This window comes from Photinus pyralis, unplaced genomic scaffold, assembly GCF_008802855.1.
Source record: "Photinus pyralis isolate 1611_PpyrPB1 unplaced genomic scaffold, Ppyr1.3 Ppyr1.4_LG7, whole genome shotgun sequence".
NCBI lineage: Eukaryota > Metazoa > Arthropoda > Insecta > Coleoptera > Lampyridae > Photinus > Photinus pyralis.
In genome coordinates this window covers 41,279,134-41,303,924 of record NW_022170738.1, presented here as the reverse complement: position 1 = coordinate 41,303,924, position 24,791 = coordinate 41,279,134, and the positions used below count along the sequence as shown (strand labels likewise).

The following is a 24,791-nucleotide window of genomic DNA, read 5'->3' as shown; positions in this document are numbered from 1 at the left end:
GCTTTATTAAGGAAAGATCAAATTTTCTTATGGTATGCGTAACCGTCTAAAAAAGTGAGACTACGTCACTTTTTCAAAGCTCTTAACTTTTAAACTTTTAAACATCCGTAACTCCATTTTTTCAAATGGCACCCCCCATTTTGTTCTTCACCCTTGTTTTCCTTTTTCCCAGACCTTTAATTTGATGCAAAATTTCAAACGCTGCTTCAAACGGTTTCCGAGATATTCCATGTTTTAGTTATTTCTTGTGGAAATTTGATAAAAAAATTAAATCGCTTGATGTTATTCTTTTGTTTTTATTATGATAATGTTTAAACGTCAAATTTTCGCTGCTTGAACTTATACTTCTCGTCAATAATGGCTCGTTTGGGTTACACTAATGAAGATTTTTTGAATTTAATATTAATACACGGTGAATGTAATCGAATAGCTGCCAGGAAAAGCAGCGAAAATTTGACGTTTAAACATCATAATAAAAACAAAAGAATAACATCAAGCGATTTAATTTTTTTATCAACTTTCCACAAGAAGTAACTAAAACATGGAATATCTCGGAAACCGTTTGAAGCAGCTTTTGAAATTTTGCTTCAAATTAAAAGTCTGGGAAAAAGGAAAACAAGGGTGAAGAACAAAATGGGGGGTGCCATTTGAAAAAATGGAGTTACGGATGTTTAAAAGTTTAAAAGTTGAGAGCTTTGAAAAAGTGACGTAGTCTCACTTTTTTAGACGGTTACGTATACCATAAGAAAATTCGATCTTTCCTTAATAAAGCATTGAAAACTGTTTTGCAATATCTCTCACCGTTTTCGAGTAATAAATTTTTAAAGTTACCCCTGCAAATTCAATTTTTGACACAAAAACTTGAATATCGGCGAAGCCCTTGGAGCAAAGGGTCAACTATGGTATCGTTGTACTCCAAATTCGACGTAGAATCCGAAAATGTAGAAAAAATAGGGGGTCCCTATTTAAAATAACAAAGTTGATGGCTACTTCCGGTATTTCCGGAAGTGGCGCCATTTTGAAAATATTTTAGTTCAATTCATCATGTGCCAAAACCTTTAAGGGACTTATCAGTTCAGCTTAATTTTCAAAAGTTTTCCATATCTTTCTAACTGACGCTCGTCAAGAATGACCCTGTATACACTGCCTTTTTTTGAGCCCGAAAAAAAATTGTCTCAGATCGACCCGAAAAAAAATTTTCTGATAGAATGTGGCCTGTAGAATCCATAATTTCAAACAGTTCCCAGATTGGGCTTCTAGTTCAAAAGTTAGGGCCCTTTGAATTTTTTTTCGAAATTGGTTTCTAGTCCATAACTTTTGATTGAGAAGTCCGATCGAAAAAGTACGAATTGTTTTAGATTCTACGCACCAAAGTTAATAAGAAAAAGTGTTTTCCCAAGAAATTTTGGTGCAGTCGATTTTTGGTAAAAAAGGAAGGCTGTACATGTACACTGCCTTTTTTTGAGGCCCCAAAAAAAATTGTCTCAGATCGACCCGGAAAAAAAATTTTCTTATAGAATGTGGCCTGTAGAATCCATAATTTCAAACAGTTCCAAGATTGGGCCACTAGTTCAAAAGTTACAGCCCTTTGAATTTTCTTTCGAAATTGGTTTCTAGTCAGGGGCGGGCCAGGTGGAATTGCATAGGTTACGGGCCATTAAAGTATTAGTGTAGTAATGAAGGTGGCGGGGGGGTAGCTCTGCGGTGCACCACAAAAACATTTTTTGCTTCATTTTAAGGTACTCCTTTTTCGGAAATCAATTACAATACAGTTTTTTTTTAAATTGCAGCTGATAATTAAAAGTAACAAAATATACAATCCAAACGAGGCGCGTCGCCTATCATTGTATTTCAGCACTTTCATGCTACGACAAAAAATGATAATTCATTGTAAAACACTTCAATTAAAACAGAATTTTTTAACAACCTAACATCAACCCCAATTAGAGAAACGTGTTAATAATTTATTAATAGTGCAAGAAACTAAATACAGCACATACTTATAAATTTCCAACGGGCCATTATGACGTACAGGCCAGGTGGCAATCGCCACCCGCCCCCCCGGGCCAGTCCGCCCCTGCCGAGAACGTCATTCCACGGGTTTCGGAAGAAGTAAATTTTCGTTCTACAAACACGCTGTTTTTTTATAAACCGTACTTACTTTTCTAGTTATTATGTTAATAACTAGAAGGTTTCATTGTATGAAACTGGTGGGATCTCGGTCTTGATCCTTTAACGTGTTTTTTTGTGGAGACCGTCACTTAAAGGAATTTTTTTTCCACAGACTGTGTTCCAGTTCCTGGACGTTCTAATTTTGATTGCAGTCCGTTTTTACATTATACAGGGTGTTTTTTTTAAAGATCGGTCATAGAAAATACACACCTAGCATAAGGCAATGTGAAGGCGTCGAGTTATTTAAAATGGGCCATAGGGAAATTTACATTGCGCAAATTGTTCTCAAATCTTGGCCTTGCGCTTAGTTATGTAACTATGACAGTGCATCAACGTAGCATGAAACATGTATTCCCCCGCTCGGAAAGGTGTAAGTACAATTTGTACAAGAGGGCACAGTAACCGAGTGGTAATGCTATAGCTATTCAGTGCCGAGTATCGGGTATTGTTTAGTTGCCGGTGGAAAACAATTCGAGCACCGTTTGTAATCTAATACGTTTATATCTGATTTGAATAAATTTGTTGATTTAGAAACAATTTCTACAGTACTGTGGCAGATGATTCGCGAGGAAGCTATGACTGAAACAATTGATGCAATGTAAATTTCCCTATGGCACGCTTAATCTCTTTTTTTGCACTCCTTCGTTCTAAATCGCGTTTTCCCAATCAAACACGAACGTCGGGAACGTCAATTTTACAATTGACTATCTACTTTCGCGCACTAGTGCCTAAAAATTCAACGAAATTATCTATTAACTGCGGATCATGAACTAATAAGTAGCATGATGGAAGAGTAAAAAAGAAAATATAAATACACTTTACATCATTCCCTGTAGTACACGGGCAAAAATAAGCTTAAACCAGAAGTTTTGAACAATAAATTGACATTTTAAATTTCTACTTTATCAGCATAGAGGACTTGATTTTTTCAATAGAATTATAATGTCGCAAAAATCTCGCGAAAAGGATTTGAATTTATATAAATTCGATTTAACTAATCCGTGCAAAAAATAGAATACATGTTACGTACGTGAACAGTATTTGCTTGATTCACACGAGATGCGTCGCTCGTGCGCGTTGCGCACTCGCGCCGCCAAACTTCGCGCTCATCTTCAAAATAACTGTTCCCGCACTAATAATGTAAATAACTATTACCGATGTATGATATGATTCGGCAAAAGAAACATCAATAATCAATTGTTCTTTAAATCAACCATTTAGTTTATCGTTCATCTTTTATATTGAAAGATTGGCGCGTGTATAGCAATCTATTAGGGCTACTTACACCGTGATTGAAAAGTGGTCGAATCGAATCCAGATTTGGTGCAAGGGAAAGTACTTACCTGTTAAAAGCTGAATTGAAATGAAAGGTGACTCCGATTAGAAAAGTAGATCGATAAAATTCGTGACTAAATTACATGTTATCGAAAAGGACTGCCGCCGAAGACGAAAGAAAGTAAACAATTGATAATAAATTTCGATCAAAACGGCGAATTACTGAAACGCCGCCGTCAGTTTCACCGCCATAAGCGGTCTTCCGGTGCCCGTTTTCAAATTTTTTCATTATCTGCACCTCCACTCGACATTCATCACTCGTACTTTATTAATCAACATATACCTAACCGATTTCACCGCCGAGACACATAAAATATTGCGAAGAAAGTGAAATGAGCGGAAAAAATTTGTTACAGATATCTTTATGGTAATTCGACGATGATGAGAAGAGATTTTTGAATACAATCGAAATTTCACACTACTCGCAGTAAGAGACGTATCAAATTTTCACTTTTACTCGCTTCGTTTTCGCAAAAAAGTCCAAGTTCTCTACGACCGCAACCGGGATCGTTACCATCGCATGATTGTAAAACAATTCGCCCATTGGAAACTTTTTCAATATTCCAAACCACGGATTTATTATAACAAATCGTATTTCACTTTCATTGTAATTTGTAAGATCGTGACAAGGCTGTGAGGTAACAATATAATAATAATAATTACGCACGATTTGGTCTTTTATCTTAAAATTGTTATATAAATCGATCTTCTTTTAACATTTAGAGACGATACGCACACATTAAGTGACCTAATTAGAGTTCATTTGAATCGCGCGATTACATTTTCATTTACTTCATCTATGGAAATTACTAATGTCTTGCCGACGGGTAATAGCGGAAATAATTAGGTTTTTTCCTTGGGTGAAATAATTCTAGAAACTACACACGTTTCCTTGTGTTTTTCTGTTCTTGTATCCATTTGTTTTCTTTTATCTTACTAACGCCGTAAATTTCAAAATATAACAAACAAATTATTGGAATTAGATCGAAGAAAATAGCCTTCGTATATCGGGCATCTGAAATATATGATTTCAAAGAGTAGGTAACTGAAACCACCATACTATGTACTTAGGTTTTGTTCAGAAAGAGCAGTCTGAACCTGAGGGCTGAGTACCTACTTACATAAAATTGCTCATTCTAGATGGGGTTGTCATTTACAAACTGCTCTCAGTGTTTAGTATAGAATGTAGCGGTAAAGGGTGAAAATATTTCGCGCAGGCCTCTCGCGACTTATTTATTTATTTATTTATATAAAAAATACCTGAAAGCTCTGTCTTTTAGGCGCATTTCTTTAAGTATTAAAGAAAAGTGCTTGCTTGCGTTTTGTCCGTCCGGACCCATTTCTGCCGTGTTGAACTATTTTTAGGGGAATGGTCCTAGAATCCTGGAATTTTTTGCAATGGTAGCCTATACCTTACTAATTTTATCTGAACGGGAAATAAATGAATATGAATACCTTGAAGGTGTGCCAGATCGCCATCGAATTTCAATGTCTTAAGGGGGGGCCTCCCCAAAAATTGTTTCCTGAGATGTCGTTCTTGAAAGTAAGACGTGCATAACTTTTACATATGCGACAAACAATTGGTCTCAGATTTTGCATACACATGCCTTTAGTGATGCCAAGTCAAAGTCTCTAGAAAAATCGCCTATCATATTTCAAGGAAAAAATGTGTCCCATTCGCTTTCATCCCTTATCGCCGGTGACTGATCTTTTACCGACTTCATCAATGTCTGGAATACTCGCTACAATATGTACAGTTTAAATGTCATCATGATCGGAAGAAATTTTGGAACGAACTTTCTCCGGAAACTCGCGCACGAAGGGTGGCATCGTTATCAAACAAAAACAAATTAAACGGTATAATTACATTCAGCGGTAATTTACAAGATAAACGGATGGCAGCAAGAAACGGCGGAACGGAAGTGTTCAGCACTTCACAAATAGCCATAACTTCGGGTATGAAACTTCAAAAAAAGTAACTTCGTTGCAATCTAAAAAAGTTATTAAGGTCAAAAAGAGTTCTAAATAAATTTGGCCCACAGTGTACCTTTATTCCTGTTTTCGCACGTTAATCATTATTATAAAACAACAATTTCCGATTTGAATGATTTGTAATAGTGAAAAATTGAAATTTCCAACCGAGTAAAAAGCAATTAGTTTATTTCCGTTTGCTTTGTCACACGGTTCGCAATAATATGGGAGCGTACCTAGGCTCAATGATCGCAACTAATTACATGCCTATTGAATCAACAAATAAGAGATTGAAAGAGGACGTAAATTTTGTGAAATTCCCAATTGTGATCTGGGAGCCGAAACATTAATTATAATGGGCCGAGTATGCGAAATGGCCTTGTTGCAATTAATGCAAGGTTAATGTAGCAAATGATGTGAACTTTAAAATTCTCAGGCTCTGTTGTATATAATGGGTTCTCTTTTTTAAATGCGAACGCTACGGTTTCCTTAGGTCGATTGAATAATGTTTCGAAATCTTGTGTGGGTTTAAAATTTGAAACTGTGGCCAAGTGTTCCTCACCTACTCTCTTCTCTACTGATTAACTAACGGGCGATCAAAAATGAGTTGCTGTCGAATCACCTCTGGAATTTTTGTTTACATGGAAAATCCTATTTAATTTGAACTTCCAAAGGCGACTCGACAGCAACTCATTTTTGATCACCCGTTATCATTTTCTCAAGGTATTCATTCACGTTTTTGTTCGATGAAAAAAGGTATATCTCGAAGTGTCGACACCTCTACTAAGGATACGGACCTTTCATCGGAAACTTTACTTCCTACTGTAACTTAAATCGAGACAAATTATCCCATATATCACCGAAATCATAATTCTCATCGTGAACAACTATTCAAAACAGCGTGTTATAATTCCCGTGCTGAGATGTTGGAAAAACGGATCAGGAACGAATTCGAATCGTTACGTCAACGTATATGCCCATTGCTTTTTGGACGACCTTCTTCGAGTTCGTCCATTCAGGTTTTATAAATAAATAAATATTGTTATCTTCGCGAGTGAAGGTCTTACACAAATTGGAGTTGGGTAGAGAGGTAATTGTCGTATTTGTAGAAGGTACGTCAGTTGTGGGAGAGCAATGTTCAAGTGAGGACGGCAACGTTCTCTTATTGCGCCTAGGTAATAAATTTGTGCTTTTTAATAAAGAATTTGTGCGGGTAATAATGTAAGTTACTGGCGCGTTAGCTGAAAATGAGTGAGAAGGATCCGGACTCGTTGCAAAATTTTAGTTCGCTGGAGTGTTGGGATTACTCCATCGAGCTCGAGTGCCTGCAAGGAACGCAAGGTAGGTTTTGGAAAATGTTAGGCATCCTCGCCACGGTTCCGTTATCTCCAAATAGCCCTTGGCAAATGTTAATTAATATGGTTGATGGCATTCTCGCGAGGAATTTTAGAAAAGAGCACATTTTTAGGTAAATTAATGGTCCGATAAAGTGAAAAATTGCTAGTAAAGCATGGCAAATTGCATGTTTATACCGGATTATTAGTTAAATTACCATCTACTTTTTTGAAAGGGAAAAATGTTCTCGATTTTCTGTTTTCTTCTGCCTCCGATGGCACAGTTGACCAGTCATTGTTTTAAAAGAAGGAAGCACGCCAATGTGCAGTATTTTATGCGAAGCTAAAACTTTCAAACGAAACGGCTACCAATTAAAATCGGAAAGTGTTGTCGCGATCGTCTTGTTTGAATTTTGCCGCAAAATTCAATTTGGAAGCTGATACCATTTCATATTCGGTGCAGGATCATTGCCGTTAATTAGGACGTCTTCTTTCGCTCACGGCGCTCGATTTAAAGTAATTACGCCATTGTTTGTACATACGATGAATGCTGATCTTGAATAGAATAATGGCAGAAATTTCAAAGTCGTGCACGCACTGTACAATATTATTTTAATTACCGCTAATTTCCGTCCGTTATTAATACTACAATTTCGATTTACATTTATGAATAAATCATTTAAACGTGCAAATCACCGCATGTTTTTTTCGTAATTAAAATGCAACAAAATTTGGGTTTATTTTTCGTGGCGGAAATTTCACTTTCCGGTTTGCAATCGTGATTGAGCAATTCGATTTAAAGGTCGAAATTTGCCACTGGTAATTATGGGAATGTTTGCTTCACTTATTTGGTAATGGACATTCATTAGAAGTTCTTGTAAGGACTACTACAATAAAGTCCTCATAACACACCATAATAGCTTATCTAAAACCTGCTATTATTAGATTTATCTTCTTTATCTTTTCAACGAGAACAAAATCCCTTATCGAGACAGTAGAAAACCATCCTCCAATTATCGTTTTTATTCAGCCAATAGGTTAGGTACATAAAGTTTTACGTGTGCACCACCCTACGAAGTTAGATAGTTAATACAAACCGAATCAATTTAAGTATACAAATTGTTCAAGAATTGTATCCATCAATTTTGAAAGTATTTTGTACATACCGCCTACCGGGTGAATACTTTCAAACCGAATATAGGGAATTAACATGGGAAAACAGTTTTTCGCAGATTGTTGCTCCTCTCATACTGCCACCATTGGAAAGAAGATTTTTTTCCGCGTTTTATGATATGCAAATTATTAACGTCTATTTGCATGTTTAATTATTATTTTGCGAAATTACTTGTTTTAAAAAATCACAGTAGTCATGAAAACAAGATACGATAACTGTCAATAATTTTAATTTGTACTTACTACAAAACATACGATGTATTCCATTGTGGAAAAAGTGTTTATTGTAAAAAACGTTTACGGCGGTAATAGTGGTACCGCAGAGTGCGACATTTATTTTCCGTGTAAATTTAATCAAACTTCTATTCCGTCAATATCGACAATTCGACAGATAGTTTTTCAATTTGACAATTCCGGATGCTTAAATCTACGGGTCATGGCTACATGATTTTCTGAGTTCATTTTATTTTAGGAATTTTTGATAAAGTAATGAGAAAATACAAATAAAACTTTAACTAATTCGCATTTAGTTAGATGAGAAAAAAATCTTCTTTCCAGTGGTGCCATTATGAATCCTCAAAGTTAATTTGGGGAGCAACAGGCTGCGAAAAACTTTTCTCAGGATAGCGAGAGTCTGGCTCATATTTAATCGTTGAGTGATAAATATAAAGAGGCGCAACTTAATTAATTTCGACAAGACAGGCACTGACATATAGATACGTCATTTGCTAAAAGGCACCGAGATGTTTCAGTATCTCAGCCACATTGTAAAAAGTAGTCGATTTTCACCCACGAATAAATTCGTTACACGCACGAGGATGTTACGTACCCGTTATCGCGAACGAACGTATAAAAAAAACTCGTATGCTATTGTATCGCGAGTGCATATAAGGGCATTTGAACTCTGCGTTTGGAAACTTAACTCGAGAGCGATATCAGTACCCGCAATTATATAGTAAAAATCTACAATGAGAGGTACCAGACATCGTAAAACAGTTTACAAGTGCTCGGTTTAAAAACAAACTATTCGCTTATGAAAAGTGGCTTAACATTCAATATTTGGAGTAGTAAAATAGTATATTGAAAGACAAGTGTTACAATGCGATCTATTGTAATACGACTATCTTGTGGCACGAGTGGCGACGCGAAGCGTAGCCACGAGTGTCCGCAAGATAGGAGTATTACAATAAAGCATTGTAACACGCGTTTTTCATACTATTTTTCTATTTCGGTGCTTTAATTTAATTAAAAAAATCATTATCAGAAACTATAGGGAACATTAGAACTAACATGTTTTATGTTGGGAACACTTTTTATGCCGTTAAGTTTTAGGTTGGCAGCGTAGTAAGACTGACATTTTGAAGTTCAAATATGGAAGTACCCAACGAAGTACCTACTTGTACTAACTAGTAACTGCCAACTTAAGAGATGAGTTACCAAAAAAAAGCGACTATAATCACTGTCTTTGTACAACTGTTTTCGGCCGAAAACAGTTGTACAAAATCATCATTGTGACACCGAAATAGAAAAAATAAATTTCAACATTTCTGTTATTAGTAGCAATAGCCATGACTTTTGTTGTTTTATGAATTGCTACCAATAACAGAAATGTTGAAATTTATTTTTTAATTTGCGGGTACACCAAAAGCTTAATAAAACATGTAAAAACAGTTTTGTATGCGTCTTTTAATTCTGAACAACTTTAAACTCTACAGTTTTTTCTGTAAAATGTACAGGAGAGCAGGATATTGCTTAAAACTAATTTCCCATGTTAAATCCCTGTTTCTACTTACCGCGCACCACCCGGTATATACTTTTTTCGCCCATGCTATAAAGGCATTGTTATTATTATTATAAAAAACACTAACAAAAGTTACAAGGAAAGATGAGTGTCGTTTGGCAAACAAACTTCTCATTTTTCCGTAGAGACAATAAATGCTCAATCATTATTAAAACTACACTACTACAACGTTTAAAAATTTCGTTTTGTTTGCGACATAAAAATCGAAGGAACGGTTGTCAACTTGCTCATTTGTGTGTATCATTACCCTTTTCCTTTCTTTACCTACTCCATAGTTGTCTGCCTCAAACAATAACAAACTTTGCATTGTTGCTAACAGGAGAACCGAAGGCGAAGTTGCGAATACCAGCTGATTTAAAAACTCCAGTTGGACAGGAACAGCTCAACTTTTTTTAAAGTGTACTCTTGATGAGGGAAAAAGACTTATGGGGATGTGCTTTTTTTGTTTAAGTACTTTTATAATAAGGGGAAACTCGACAGGAGTTGCACTTTCAAAATTTTGGGGTTTTCACCCCTTAAAAATCTACCCAGTGTAGCAGCTAACGCTAGGAAGTTTTATATAAAAGTTACTGTATTTGATACGCTTCATTCAGAATTGATGTTTAAAAAAAATTCAAAATGGCTACTTTTGAGGAACATTTACCAACTTCCTAAAGTTAAATAGGCGCCATATTGGATTTTTAGATTATTTGATAGATTATTTAATTCTCTTTTCAACGAGCTATTATAGTATAAGATTGAAAATAAGATACCAGTTATATCAACGGTTTTTATATTTTAATCAAGTAGACTGTGATGAATTTAAAAAAAAAACAAAACAAAATCTATTCGAGGTAACAAAACAATGAAAATAATTAGTTATACAGTTTGATGATTTACACTCCCATGCGGATTCTTTTATCTTTTAAGCAAACTCGTACAACATTTTTAAGAAATTCCAAGGTTTAGGTTATTTTTCTTACTTTTCCAATGTTTCGAGGTATATTTTTCAAGTGCGCGGGATTTACTGTCCAGGGGTTAATGGATAGGGGTTTTTGACCGGGGGTGCCTGTCTTAGAGTCATGTATTTGATCTATTACTGGTTTTTGTACATCCCATACGTTACTTACATTTACAAATAAAGTTATTCCTTTAGTCTTATGAATAATACATGACATAATGGGTCCCGGGCGCTTAAAGATGACCGGGCTCCGCTGTAGCTCTCGACGGCCCTGAATATTCGCGACCGTTGTAAGAAAAAATTAATCCATTTACATCCACCGGATGATAATGGTCCGTCCATAATCCAAAATTTATTTTTTGGCTTATCGGCATCCGAACTATTACTATAAATTGGTATCAAATCAACCCAAAAATAAATAAATAGATAAACCTACCTAACATAATCTAAACGGGGCTTGTCGTTGAAAATATTGTGGGTAAATTTTTGTTTAAGAATTAAAAAAATGTGCTATTGTTTGCGTTTTGTCCGCCCGTCCGACTAAACTATTTCGGTTTAAAAATGCACTTTATCTGTACAAGAGTTGCTGCTTGTTTTTGTATATTTATATCTGTACACCCCTTATAGTATAGCAAGCATTTTGGGGTAGTAGGTGATACGGATGCAGATATTAATTGCGGTTATTAAATTAAAGTAAACTTGCTTTAGAAACGTAACAACGACCAATTTTTTTTTGAAAATTAAAAGCTCTCGGATACGCTACATGGGTATTGGTTCCATGCGTAAACATGGAATTAGTATTGATAGGTTGGGCGAATAAATTATATTCGCAATTCTCGTCGCACGTCATTAACTTTATAGCGTAATTATGAATAGTATTTACTATATAAATGCGATTTTCATTTGACATAAATTATTAACCACAATGACGAATGACATTTTAATTTAGTTTTTGTAACGTATGCGCAACCAAACAAGACACACGCTGAAATCAAACTGTTTATTTTAAACAAATACAAGATTACCATACAGTATTGCACACCCCCACCCTTAATACTACACATTAAAAAAACAAGATTATAAAAATAACGATGTACAATTTTAACACTTTTTCAACCCCATGTTAACACACATTCACGAAGATGTACCCTTGAGGTTTTAAATAATCGCCCGTATATAATTTTAACTTAAGTGTGGTACCTACTTAAAATTTCCTTTGACGGAAACAATTTCTTGTGGACTGAAGAAGACACCACAGAAATTCCTGATCCCGTATCCAATTCCATTTCCAGGTCAATATTTTCTACCTTAAGAGAAACTTTAATGGGTTCCTCAATGCTGTGCTCGTCCGACAGGCTAAAAAAAACTGCATTTCATTCAGTGCAGGTCGTTTCCTGATCGTCGGCATCCACAAAATGATTTCTCCTTGCTGAGTATTTGCCTTGTTTCATTTTCTCCTTATCTTGGGGACAAACAAATTTTAAGTGACCTTTCTGTTTACACACAAAACATCTTGCGTTGCGATACAAACACCGAGATGCGAGATGATTATTTCTACCACAGCAATAACAGAAAATCTCTTCGCTATAATAAATTCATTGCGTCTCCTCGTACCTAATATCACAGATTAGTATTTTGTCTGTGCTAATATTAAGTTGCATAGCTTTGTTATAGTAGGTACACAATAATTTCCTTCTGGATTCGCCATTTCCGTAAGAGATCAAATCCTTTAAAACCTGTGGTCAAAGTAAACTGTGATGTTAAAACTAAGCTCGAAAGTAACTCAAAAACCAAAACGTATTGATATTTAAAATATGAGCAGATAATACTTGTGCTTTAGATACATTACCAACGGAATGTATCTATACTTACTATAAAGGTATCCCCTAATTCTATATTTACTTTAATTAATTAATGTAAATAACGTCCTTACATGAATATATTTATACCTACTTACGTTTTTGTTGTAATTGACGTTTGTTTGATAAAAATGATCCGAATGACCATGGAGTTTGATTTGAATATTAATTTGCTCGTTTTAATTACCGTTCGGTTATATAAGTATTTTAAATCAGGTCTAGGAAACGGCCTATAATTCTATTATGGTTAGTACATTTGTCTTCTTATATAAGTGTTTGTATATCTATACTAATTATGTCTAATATTTCGTTGCGACATAAACACTTTACTTCTTGCCGCTCGCCTTTGATTGCGTGTACGGTATTTGAACGAGTACCCTCACTTTCTTTAATATTTTATTATCTCAGGAGTGGAAGCCGTAATTGTATGCTTGTTTATAAGGCGTCTATTAAATTTTGTACACGATGAAAGTTTATAATTACATAGGTACCACGAAATATAGGTACCTAATAAAGACATACAGCATGATTGCTACTAATCTCATTCTCAAATTGATTTTATAATTTTCATTTAGGCAAGTTACAACGAATGCCTCATACAAACCTAATTGTAAGCCATTAATTAACAGAAATGAATAATCGCTTTATTTCCAGATCTGCAATTGGCCGCGGAATTGGGTAAAACGCTCTTGGAGAGGAATAAGGAATTGGAAACTAGTCTGAAACAACATCAAAATGTGATCGAAGACCAAACTCAAGAAATTGAGGTAAGCTAATTTAATTTCGATCGCCATCGTTCTTTCGTATACGATTTTCAAAGATCCAAATAGAATATAGTGCCATCTTTCTTTTGCGCTCATGTAGAGGAACATTTTGATTCTAACGCATTTGTTTTTTTTTCTCTTTAGTATTTCAATAACTCTCTGTTGTCACGGTTTAAGATTTAAAAGTTGGGGTGGCTGGGGCGCAGAGGGTTGGAGGGCGGTGCCAATCCCCCTCCGAATTACCGAAACGGATTTTGATTTTTTTAAATATCTCGTTTATTTACTAAGATATGGGGGGAGGGGGGGTAAGTTTTCAAATTGTCACCCTGTATGTATATTAGGCACACGGAACAGTAAATAACGGGCCGGATTTTTGTAAAAAAAATTTGGAGGAAATTTGAAGGATTAAAAAGAATTGGAGGATTAAAAAGATTGCTACGTTTGAAGGGTCTTTATAATGAGCCTATTAGTATTGGGAATTATTCGCCGTAGACGTAAATTCCTAGGTAGCTGTCAATCTGAAGCAAGCAGACACTTATTAAGAGGCGCCGTTTGTGCTATAAATATATTTATAAAAATAATGGGGATGTGCAAAAATGAAAGCAATATATAATATAAAAGTCACTAAAGTATTAAAATATATCACACAGTTCACATTATATATCACTGCCGAAAAGATTTTGTATATCCCCATCCGCACCGGTTTATAAATATCTATCACTTCACGTGTGCCAAAATGCAATGTTGGTTACGGACAACAAATCGGTGAGGCGCTATTGGATAAAATGCCCTAACCAAAAGTTCATTTCCTCCAATTTCAAAATCATCGTCTGCCAAGTTTATTATGGGTATAACACCTTCATTATTGGAGCTTAATCTAATTATAGTTCGCGGAATGGAATATTCATTTCCTTCCTTGAGGCGCAAACTAGCTTCTAGAAATAAATCTCTAAAATTATTGTTATCTCTAGACCTAACTACAATATTGACTAAGGTGTCTTTAGGTACTAGGCATCAGGGACTTTTTGTATATAAGGCTATTTTCTGTGGTTTCTGATGAATACCTTGTATTTTATTTAGTTCCCCGTCTGTTATGATCAACTGCTTATCATCCTTAATCACTAGTATAGTACTCCAGGTAACTCCGTAAAAGGGTGTCCTATTAACACCGGTATATCTTCTCACTTGTGTTGAATCCGACACCACATGCGCAGTCACTTGAGCCTTGAGCCACCTCTAATAAAAAACTTCTACCCTCTTGGAACTGTTTGCAATTATGGATTGTACAGGCCACGTTCTATTAGAAATTTTTTTTTCCGGGACGATCTGAGAGAATTTTTTTTCGGGGCAAATAAAAAGGCAGTGTATAACCTTCCTTTTTTCCAAAAATCGACTGCACCAAAATTTCTCGGGAAAACACTTCTTCTTATTAATTTTGGTGCGTAGAATCCAAAACAATTCGTACTTTTTGGATCGGACTTCTCAATCAAAAGTTATGGACTAGAAACCAATTTCGAAAGAAAATTCAAAGGGCTGTAACTTTTGAACTAGTAGCCCAATCTTGGAACTGTTTGAAATTATGGATTCTACAGGAATGGCTTTCAGATTTACTATGAATGCAGTAAAATAATGTCAACCCTCTTTTAAGGGATTCTTAGAACGGCGGGCTGACCTTTTGATCCCGAGTCCTAGACCAATTAACAACCCTAACGCAGTGTCCTACGTGAGCGGCAACGCGCGGCCGGCGCGGTCCTCGCGGCTATATCAAACCATGATAGTTTATTGGTATGTCCTACCTAGCAACCACCGCGCGGCACGCGCTGCTCAAGCGTTTTTGAGGCGGCACAGCAGGTCAAAATATTTGATATTTCCGCGTCTGCCGCTTCAGTCTACGTCGGTCAGTTCTTGGGTATACATCATGTCTGACACATTTTACGAACTTTTAATTAGTAATGTCAAAAATACACGTGTTCTTTGGGACATGAAACACAAGCATTATCACAATAGACTGCTGGTGGATCGAGAATGGACACGAATTGCAGGACATCTTCAGGAAACAAGTAAGTATTTTGTAAGTAATTTAATTTTTTATACGTACGGCAAATGTGACTTTTCGCTGATCATATTCAAACAGCGAAGTATTGTTTAGTTCCAAGGAGCAGAGAAGCGGAAAACAGGTAGAGAAAGTTTACTTCTCTGCCTCCTTTCCACTTCTCTGCCTCTTTTGATTTCAATACTTGTGTTGCCTAGCCGTTTATATACAACAAATTCCAGCATACTAAATAAAAAAAATATTATATTTATATTATTATAGCATATTTTTGTCAACATGCGCTTGCACCGCTTTACGTTCGGTGCTTGCACGTAGGACGCTCTGGTCGCGTTTGCCGTTTAGCCCGCGACTGCAGCGTCGACCGCACCGGCCGCGTCTGCCGCGCGTTGCCGCTCACGTAGGACACTGCGTAACAGTGCAGTTCACACGTCCCATTTTTTAAAACACCCTCGAAATTTGGTGGTCATTTGTAAGAATTAATAAACGTACCTTACACTTGTAAGTACTAAAAAATAAAAAGACGTTAACGCTGACTACAGGACACACTGACATCAGCTGATTTACGTTTCCGCGCGAATCGGAATCCACAAGCGAATTTGAATTTTTGAAAAGCTGTTACTGCTCTCTATATTTTATCCAATAGCGCCTCACCGATTTGTTCTCCGCAACCAACATTGCATTTTGGCACACGTGAAGTGATGGGATATTTATAAACCGGCGCGGATGGGGATATACAAAATGTGATGTGAATGATTTCTCTTCAGCAGTGATATAATATAATGTGAACTGTGTGATATATTTTAATACTTTAGTGTCTTTCATTTTTGCATATCCCCATTATTTTTATAAATATATTTATGGCACAAACGGCACCTCATAACTTATACGAAGGTAGCGGTAGAAAACTTGCAATGTGTTGCACATTGATTCCCTGGTACTGCGCAAACGCGCTTAAATTTGAATTTGCTTTAACGCGCTCGAATTAATAAAGCCTTGGGTTATCATATCACTGTGAATTTCAGTTACATTATAGCCCCAACTTGAAAGCAATCGTCATGATCCTTTACTAATATGGAATAAACAACAAGAATTGTAACGTTATTATTTATTATAAGCAAAACCCTTCTACCATCATGGTGTGTGGAAAATAAATTAACATATTCTACCAGATAAACCAAGCTATAAACTATTGTGCTCCATTTTTTCCTATCTCACGTTAACTTCTTAAGGCGCAGATAGAGTAGCAAGTTACTTGCGACAATCTCCCGGGAGAAACTTGCACATATGTATTTACACTGTGAGCAATAAGTGTCGCGATAAACTGTTGGGCAAGTTGGGTGAGCCATTGCTGTCGCAAGTTCTCACAAAACTGTTTACACTAGCAGCACTTTTAGCTTCCGTAAATGCTGTCAGTTGATACCTAGCAGCTGTTTTCCAGAACGTATGTCACGTTATGGCGTCAATAGGACTTCTTTGTCTTGCCGCAGCTGTAGATTTATGCAATAATGTGAAATACAAAAGAAGTGTTGGGTGAAAGAATGGATTTCAAGAAGAGAAAAATATGGGGCCTACAAAAAATTAATTGATGCGCTGATAATCGGAGAATCAATACCAAAATTTAAAAATTTTATTCGTATGTCAGCGGTAGACCTTCAGTAACTGTTAATACAAAATTAAAAAGCAGGATACTCATTTACGTGCTACAATATAATAAAACTTGCACGTTTATTCGCCAAAATATCGAAACGAAATGGAAAGTTTGCGAGAACTTGGTGAGCTGCACTTTTACCTGTTTAGACTGGCAAGAAAAGTATCGCAAGAATTCTTCCGCGAGTTTTGACAAATGGATTCGCAATGTTATTTACACTTAAGTCAGTAATGTTCGACAGCAAATCGCGCGAGTTTTCTTTCTAGTCTAAAGGCGCCTTTAGTCTCCTCCCATTCTATGCCTCGATCTTGAAGTATTCTTGCTACTTAGGTACATATCCCATATATTGTCTTTATGCTTCCCCTTTTCTTCCTATTCCGGTGTTCCATATGTGTTTCGCAAGCTGACTGTTTTCCATTCCGTCCAAATAAGCGTTTTAATTTTTGTCTATCAAAGGTCTCTATCAGAGCATCCACTTCTTTTTTTATCTTCTTACTAGGAAGTCCACCAACTCCCCCTTACCCTACGCAAGTACTTCATTTCTGTAGTTTGTAGGCAAGTTTTTGTGATTCGTTCAGCACCCAACTCTCTCTCTCTCTAGCGTAGGTCAATATTGGTCTGTAAGTAGATTTCATTAACTGTTTCTAATTAACTGTTACAGTACTTACCGAAATAGTTTCTTTTTATCACCTTTGGCATATTCTAGTGTAGGAATTCATCTTGCATTAACATATACCTACTTACAATAGGTAAGCAGGTAAGCTAAATTATCTTCAATCTTCTTCAATTATAACGTTTGCAGGTTATGTGTACGTATATTATTTACCCCTTACACTTGACAGTTGTTCGCAAATTCAAATTTTAGCGCGCTTGCGTTTGAGCAGTACCGAGGGAGTCAGTGTGTAACACATCTGCAAGGAAAGCTTTGACCTTCAGTGTGATTGGTTAAAACACGAGTCAGTATTACACTGAAACATAAAACGAGCGGCGAATTTTGCAAGCTGGTAGTTTTTGTTGTCAACTAAACTGTTGAAGTCTTTACTCATTGGTTGAAGTGTTATTAGTTGTTAATCTCAAAGATTTATTTCTCTTTGTAGCGATGGATATTTGTACTTTATAATATTTTAGTGCCGTTTTATATTTTTCCTGTGTGTGCTTAACTTCAAACACAGCGCCATCTACTACTTTCTGAATGCAGTATAGTTTTTTTTTGTTGTAGGTGGTACTATTTGCTTATCTAAAATAGGTCTATGTAAAATGTTGTGATCAGAATTTTTCGCTTTCCAAACAAATCGCACATGTGGTCAGCTAGCATTTTTCTTTTTTCTTATATCGTTCCCAAAATGGATCAGCTGCAATAAAACACACACCTAGGTACTTACTTTTATCTTCTCCTGATAAAAATCTTTCTTAAAAACCATTACAATGCATCACGAGATTAGAAGATAGGAGGGTGTCAAAATAAAGATTGCTGAGAACTGATTGTTTGCATCTCATATTCTCCTAGAACGTGGGTTTCAAAAACAAATGGTTATATGAGATGAACAAAAATTATAAGTAAAGTATACCTATTATTAAGCAGTAGGTAACTTCACTTACTTGTAGGCTGTAGAGAATAGGTAATCTTTTTTTTAGATAGATCCAATATCAAAGTTTATTCCTTGATACTTTACTAAAATCAATCTCTTACTTCTAATAGAATTAACTTTACTCATATCTAAAACTTTCTTTAACTGGATCTGATTTTTTTAGTACTTGACAAAACAAACCGTGGCACTTCGTGAGGTAAATGATTCCCGTTTAAGAATATATGAACAATTAGAAGTAAGTATACAAGACCTAGAAAGGGCAAATCATCGACTCGCACTTGAAAACTCGTCAGATAAGAAGCAATTGAAAAACCTAACGGCAAACCTTGAAGCTTTAGAGATCAAATGTGAGGAACTTCAAGGGACGATTGATCATCTCACCTTACAGCTTGAGTCTGAGAAACGTAGACAGTTAAGCACACCCGACCCCATCAAACAAACCATCACTCTCAGGCATACGGAACGAGATGAAGTCGACGCCAGTGAACAGTTTTACAATTCACCGAAAAAGGAGGAGGTAACGCGCCACTTCTGTAACTTCGGTCTTAAATTAATTTCCCTTTTAGAACCAGATGCCCAAGGAAGAAAAATCCAAATCGTCAGAAATACCTTTGGTTACAACCGAAAAGCAGGATAAGGAGAAGGACGATCCCGATAGCGCCAACGAACAAGTTACAGAACTAATGGTACAGTTACGGGAAAGCCGTACATCATTTTACAGAGAGCAAAGACGGGTGTCGGAACTGGAAGAACAGCTTTCCACAATGATACACCAAAATCAGACGTTAGAAAAGCAGCTGGTCCAGTTGAACTACAAAGAAGAAGAACCTAAAAGTATGCACGAAGAACTTACAACGTTGGAAGAAGTGCAGTAAGTTGGCGAGATCACATTAGCTCTTCTTGAAGTCAACTGTTTTAGGCACGGTCAGTTATGCAGGAGGTGTTTACGAACGATGGACTCGCAACGAACCGGCGATAATTTGTCATGTCTCGGAGACGAGGCCGAAGACGATGATTCGAGTGTGTTTGAGGCGTTGATCAACGATTCACAGTACCGTTCCTCGTTCACGATGGATATACAGGTGAGGCATGAGCTTGTCCGTCACCTTGGCTTTCTTAGTTTATTGCAATGCTTTTTTTAATGGAAGTGCACATTAAAGTTCTTTTAAAATTTGAAGATTGTGAAATTATTCAATTGTCCTTTGTGTACTGGCTATACCCTTAATCTCACCCTCTTCCTTTCAATTTCATAATCAACTTAGTGTTGGCCACTGATGCAACTAGGCCTTACATTGCGTCTTCATTGTTTACTGTAGATACCTAGGTACTTTGTACATATCATTGCAATTTGATGATCTGCTAGATTAATCGTCATGCGTTACTATAGTTACTGCATAAATGCGAGTCGCCAACACTAACTCCTATAAATTTGAAGGAACTATATTTTCGGAAATAGAAATGCACATCCGCTACTTTATTTTCATAAATTAAGAATGCACGAAAGAAATAGCTAACGCTCGATTATGTCGCAAATGCACGTTTTAGCTGCTCTCTTTATTTCTCAGGACAAATCTGAGTTTCGAAATATCCTCCGCAGAGAGATGTCTATGCTATGGATGTGGCCTGGTCCCACTTTGTTATCAGTATTAATAGACCTCCTTCTGTATATTAAAGATCGTTACATATTTCCCTTCCTATGCAAACCTTGGAGATATCCATTAATCCTTTTACATTGCGTACTCAGACACGATAAAATACATCAGCTTTGAGGTATGTTGCGATGAGATGCCATTTTATAATAATATCTAATTCCTTTTATGATAATAACTTAGCTTTAGTAGATATTTGGTCGAGTTATGTTTTTGTAGCATGTGTTCGTTTTCATTTATTATTGGATGGTATCCTAATGTGAAAATTGGCTACTCCAAAAATGCTTATTTGCTAGTTGCAACAAAAAATAGGAGACACACTCCGCTTTGACCAACTTTTATTTCTATCACGGCTGTCAGATGTATAATTAGGCTATAATATTGATAACGTTCGCGTAAAGCGTCATCTTTTAACACACAACCTTTTCAAAACTTTAAATTGTGATCGGTGTAATTTCACTACTCACGGTAGGTACTTAAAGCGGAATATCCACATTCAAGGGTATGCCACAAATAGTAAGAATTTTAAATCGTCACTTACCTATATTGCTTATTTTGTGGTCAGTGTAATTATCCCACGAAGGCTTTTTTAAGGCATAGTCGACGTAAGAGAATGTCGGTGAGTTGTTGTGCACTGGAAAATGAATGATAAATTGTGATCTTTATTTATAATTAGAAATTTAAGTTAATTCAAGACTTCAAGCCTCGAGTGCTTAAGAAGATGGCCTTTCAGGTAGGATGGGATGAAGGGGTTGTATTTTCAAGTTTTAAAAAACGGCAGGATAAACTCCATTCACATTCAAATTAGTACAATTTCACTTAAAAACCTGCAGACATAACCACCTACACACTGTCGCTTCTGAATCGCGAATTAGGCAGTCGATCTACCTGTACGACACAACGCAAACTTGTATATCAAAACTATAGGTACGTACAACGTCCATGTTAGATGTTTCTCACTCACTTACCTGTATAAGTGATAAAAGTAGGAATTTGGCGCTGGTAAGTGGATTATCCGTGCAGCATGTAATTCTTACCTACAATTAATTTATGAATTATCCGATTTAGAGTTTATTGGTCATGATGCGAAGATCGTAACTCTTAAACGGACAAATAAAGATGGTATATTTTGTTATTAGCTTATTTTTATTATTGTAAAATTATGCTAATAAAAATGTTCTAATCCGTACTCTCGTAGAAGCAATGACATTTGTTTGATTTATGATTTCTTGAGCGACCACCGTATCTTTGCAAATATTGATAACAGACTAATTAGTTTAATATCAAATTCATAGCGTACTTTATACCTACCGTTCCTTTTTACTTGTTTAGCGAAATAGTGCCGTGTTTGCGGATTTGGTAGTCTTTAGAATGAGCACTTGCTCTCGAGAACACGCCAATTTCCACATAAGGATACCATCGTCATTAGCTTAGTACCTAAATATTTTTAACCAAATTAAATCTTAGTGTTAAAACTGTACAAGCAACTGATACCTAACTAACGCATAGTATGGTGTGTAACGTATACCTAAAGAATTGTAAAGTCTTTTTTTTTGTAATAAAAATAATACCCGCTTTCGTGGTTTTTATTTTCAATTTTCTTCGCCTGGTCAAGCCGAATACTAATCCGGTTTTGTTTTTAGGACTATAAATCTCCTCGTCCAGAGTCAAATTTGTACAGAGACCTAGTTGAAAAGTACGAAGCGTTGTTAGAAGTCCAACGTACGCAATCGCTACGAAACCCGAAATCTCTTCAGGAGGAACTGCGGTTATCCGGCAACTTTAATCATCTTAACACAAAGGATACGGATGAAGAGAGCGGCCACGGGGATAGTCTTCAGCCGGAACGGCAAGCGAAAAGTCACAAGTCAATTTCACGAACGCCCACCGACTTTTCGGAAGCCGAAACGAGTTCTTCAGGTTTTTCGGACGAAACGAGCAATAAAGCGACGCAAACCGACGACCGACCCGGTTCCTTCCTTTGCACGATAGCCGACGGCGAGGACTGCAAGTTTAGCATATACGACGACGCGAGCCCCGTCGACAGCCGATTCCGAAATCGACCCGAATACCGTGAGCTGTTCAGTGAAATTTTTACGGTGCTGAAGAAGGCCGCCGAAAACAAAGACGAAGGCGAAGAACTACCGCTACTCGACGATCTAACTCCCATCAAAAGTTTACCGTGCGTACCTCCCGTCACGCCGGCCACCGAGGATGTGCCGGATTTTGTCGACAATCTCACCGACGACACGCAAAGCGTGATATCCTCAACCATGTCGGAAGTTTCGATATGCCAAGTGGAGCCCGAAAAGACGTCCGAAACGCCCACGGTGGTCGAGAACAAAAAAGAAGAGCCCATTTTGACGCCGTACGTGCGTCAACCCTTAGAATACCTTACCGTTTCGGTAAACGTACGTAAGCGATCGTCGTCACGTCGCAAGAATAAACTGGCCGAACGGTCGGGTTCTCCCGCCACGCCCATTATCGGTAGTCCTAAGGTGACGCACAGCAATCGACCATTTTCGGGACGTAAACGAAGGGAATTTAAACCGATAACGACCGAACCCCCCAACGTGTGGAGCGGTAACACTTTACATTTCTACTCTCGTAATCCTTCCTCACCTACGCCCCCCGCACGACCGAGCAATCGACAGTACGAGAACAACTTGGATTACAAACCGAGTACCGCTTCGCAAGATCTATTTAAACTGAAACGATTAGACCTGTCGTACGCGGAAGTTCTACGCAATGCAGATAATAAAAAACGAGAAAGAGAGGCTGCTGCGAGACAACGCAGAAAACAATAATTCTTTCCTAATTTGCCATTGTTCCGTTACTTTTTGTTAACTTTTTTTAAATGAAACTATTTTATATGTTGTTTGCCCAAGTAGTTTTAAGCGTTTTAAAAATTGTGTATTGAATTGTGGCACGTTTTATATAAGAAATGATAATTCAAGGGACCTACGTATCTTGTATGCTCGTCTTGTGCCAAACTTGGAAATTTGTACATTGCTGAATTATAGTACTCTTAGATACCTAGTGTCTTCATTCTCATGTGTCTACTCATTTCGTAATATTTATATCCAGTGACTAGTGTTGTAAGTTTAACCTTATCAAATATAATGTTCTAATGTATAAATTGCCAATAAAGATTTAAAGAAAATGCATTCTCCATTGAACTAAATCTCAAGTTACAGAAAACTGTTGTAAGCATTTCCCCTGATATCAGTATGAGATGTAAATGGCGGTGGCGCCATTTAAGCCCCTGGTGGAATCTCGACGAACTAAAAAGCGACGGTGGCGCCATTTAAGCTCCTGGTGGAAAATCGACGAACTAAAAAGCGACGGTGGCGCCATTTAAGCTCCTGGTGGAAAATCGACGAACTAAAAAGCGACGGTGGCGCCATTTAAGCTCCTGGTGGAAAATCGACGAACTAAAAAGCGACGGTGGCGCCATTTAAGCTCCTGGTGGAAAATCGACGAACTAAAAAGCGACGGTGGCGCCATTTAAGCTCCTGGTGGAATCTCGACGAACTAAAAAGCGACGGTGGCGCCATTTAAGCTCCTGGTGGAAAATCGACGAACTAAAAAGCGACGGTGGCGCCATTTAAGCTCCTGGTGGAATCTCGACGAACTAAAAAGCGACGGTGGCGCCATTTAAGCTCCTGGTGGAATCTCGACGAACTAAAAAGCGACGGTGGCGCCATTTAAGCTCCTGGTGGAATCTCGGCGAACTAAAAAGCGACGGTGGCGCCATTTAAGACCCTGGTGAAATCTACAGGCCATATCTATAAGAAAATGTTTTTTTCCGGTCGATCTGAGACAAATTTTTTTTGGAGCCTCAAAAAAAGGCAGTGTACAACCTTCCTTTTTTACCAAAAATCGACTACACCAAAATTTCTCGGGAAAACACTTTTTCTTATTAATTTTGGTGCGTAGAATCCAAATTAATTCGTACTTTTTCGATTAGACTTCTCAATCAAAAGTTATAGACCAATTTCGGAAGAAAATTCAAAGGGCTGTAACTTTTGAACTAGTAGCCCAAACTTGGAACTGTTTGAAATTATGTATTCTACAGGCCACATTCTATAAGAAAATATTTTTTCCGGGTCGATCTGAGACAATTTTTTCTTCTTGCCTCAAAAAAAGGCAGTGTACAACCTTCCTTTTTTACCAAAACCAACTTATCAGACGACACCAATTTTGAGTGTGTCGCGTTATCCTATAACAAAATCACGTGTGTTCTGTGTATCTACAGGCCACCACATGGAGATATAAACACCTTTCTTATAAGATTAACAAGTGTTTTAACACAAGCCACACTCAAATTCAAAAATATTATCATGTGCGGCGATTTAAACATAAATAATATGAATAAAAATCGAGCTTTCATATTATTAGAAGACGTAATCGACGCACATAATTTATCAATCCATAACGTTGACGTCCCGACACGAATTTCAACAAGGCTAGGCCAAACCCCATCAAGTAGCATAGACTATT

The 24,791-nt window shown here is 36.9% G+C and overlaps 1 protein-coding gene across 3 annotated transcripts in view; it reads left to right on the top strand.

Moving 5' to 3' along the window:
- The window catches only part of LOC116175781 (cerebellar degeneration-related protein 2-like), a 41,298-nt gene extending 18,021 nt beyond the window's left edge, over positions 1 to 23,277 (top strand). For 2 of the 3 annotated variants that reach the window (XM_031494077.1, XM_031494078.1), the window contains exons 2-6: positions 13,240 to 13,352; positions 18,803 to 19,156; positions 19,206 to 19,510; positions 19,559 to 19,721; positions 21,932 to 23,277. In XM_031494077.1, coding sequence (XP_031349937.1) covers positions 13,240 to 13,352; positions 18,803 to 19,156; positions 19,206 to 19,510; positions 19,559 to 19,721; positions 21,932 to 23,095 — 2,099 coding nt within the window. In that variant the 3' untranslated portion in view covers positions 23,096 to 23,277. Of the gene's footprint in view, positions 1 to 6,592; positions 6,820 to 13,239; positions 13,353 to 18,802; positions 19,157 to 19,205; positions 19,511 to 19,558; positions 19,722 to 21,931 lie in introns of those variants that run through there. The other variant, XM_031494076.1, reaches the window with a different exon arrangement.
- Positions 23,278 to 24,791: the final 1,514 nt, after the last annotated feature.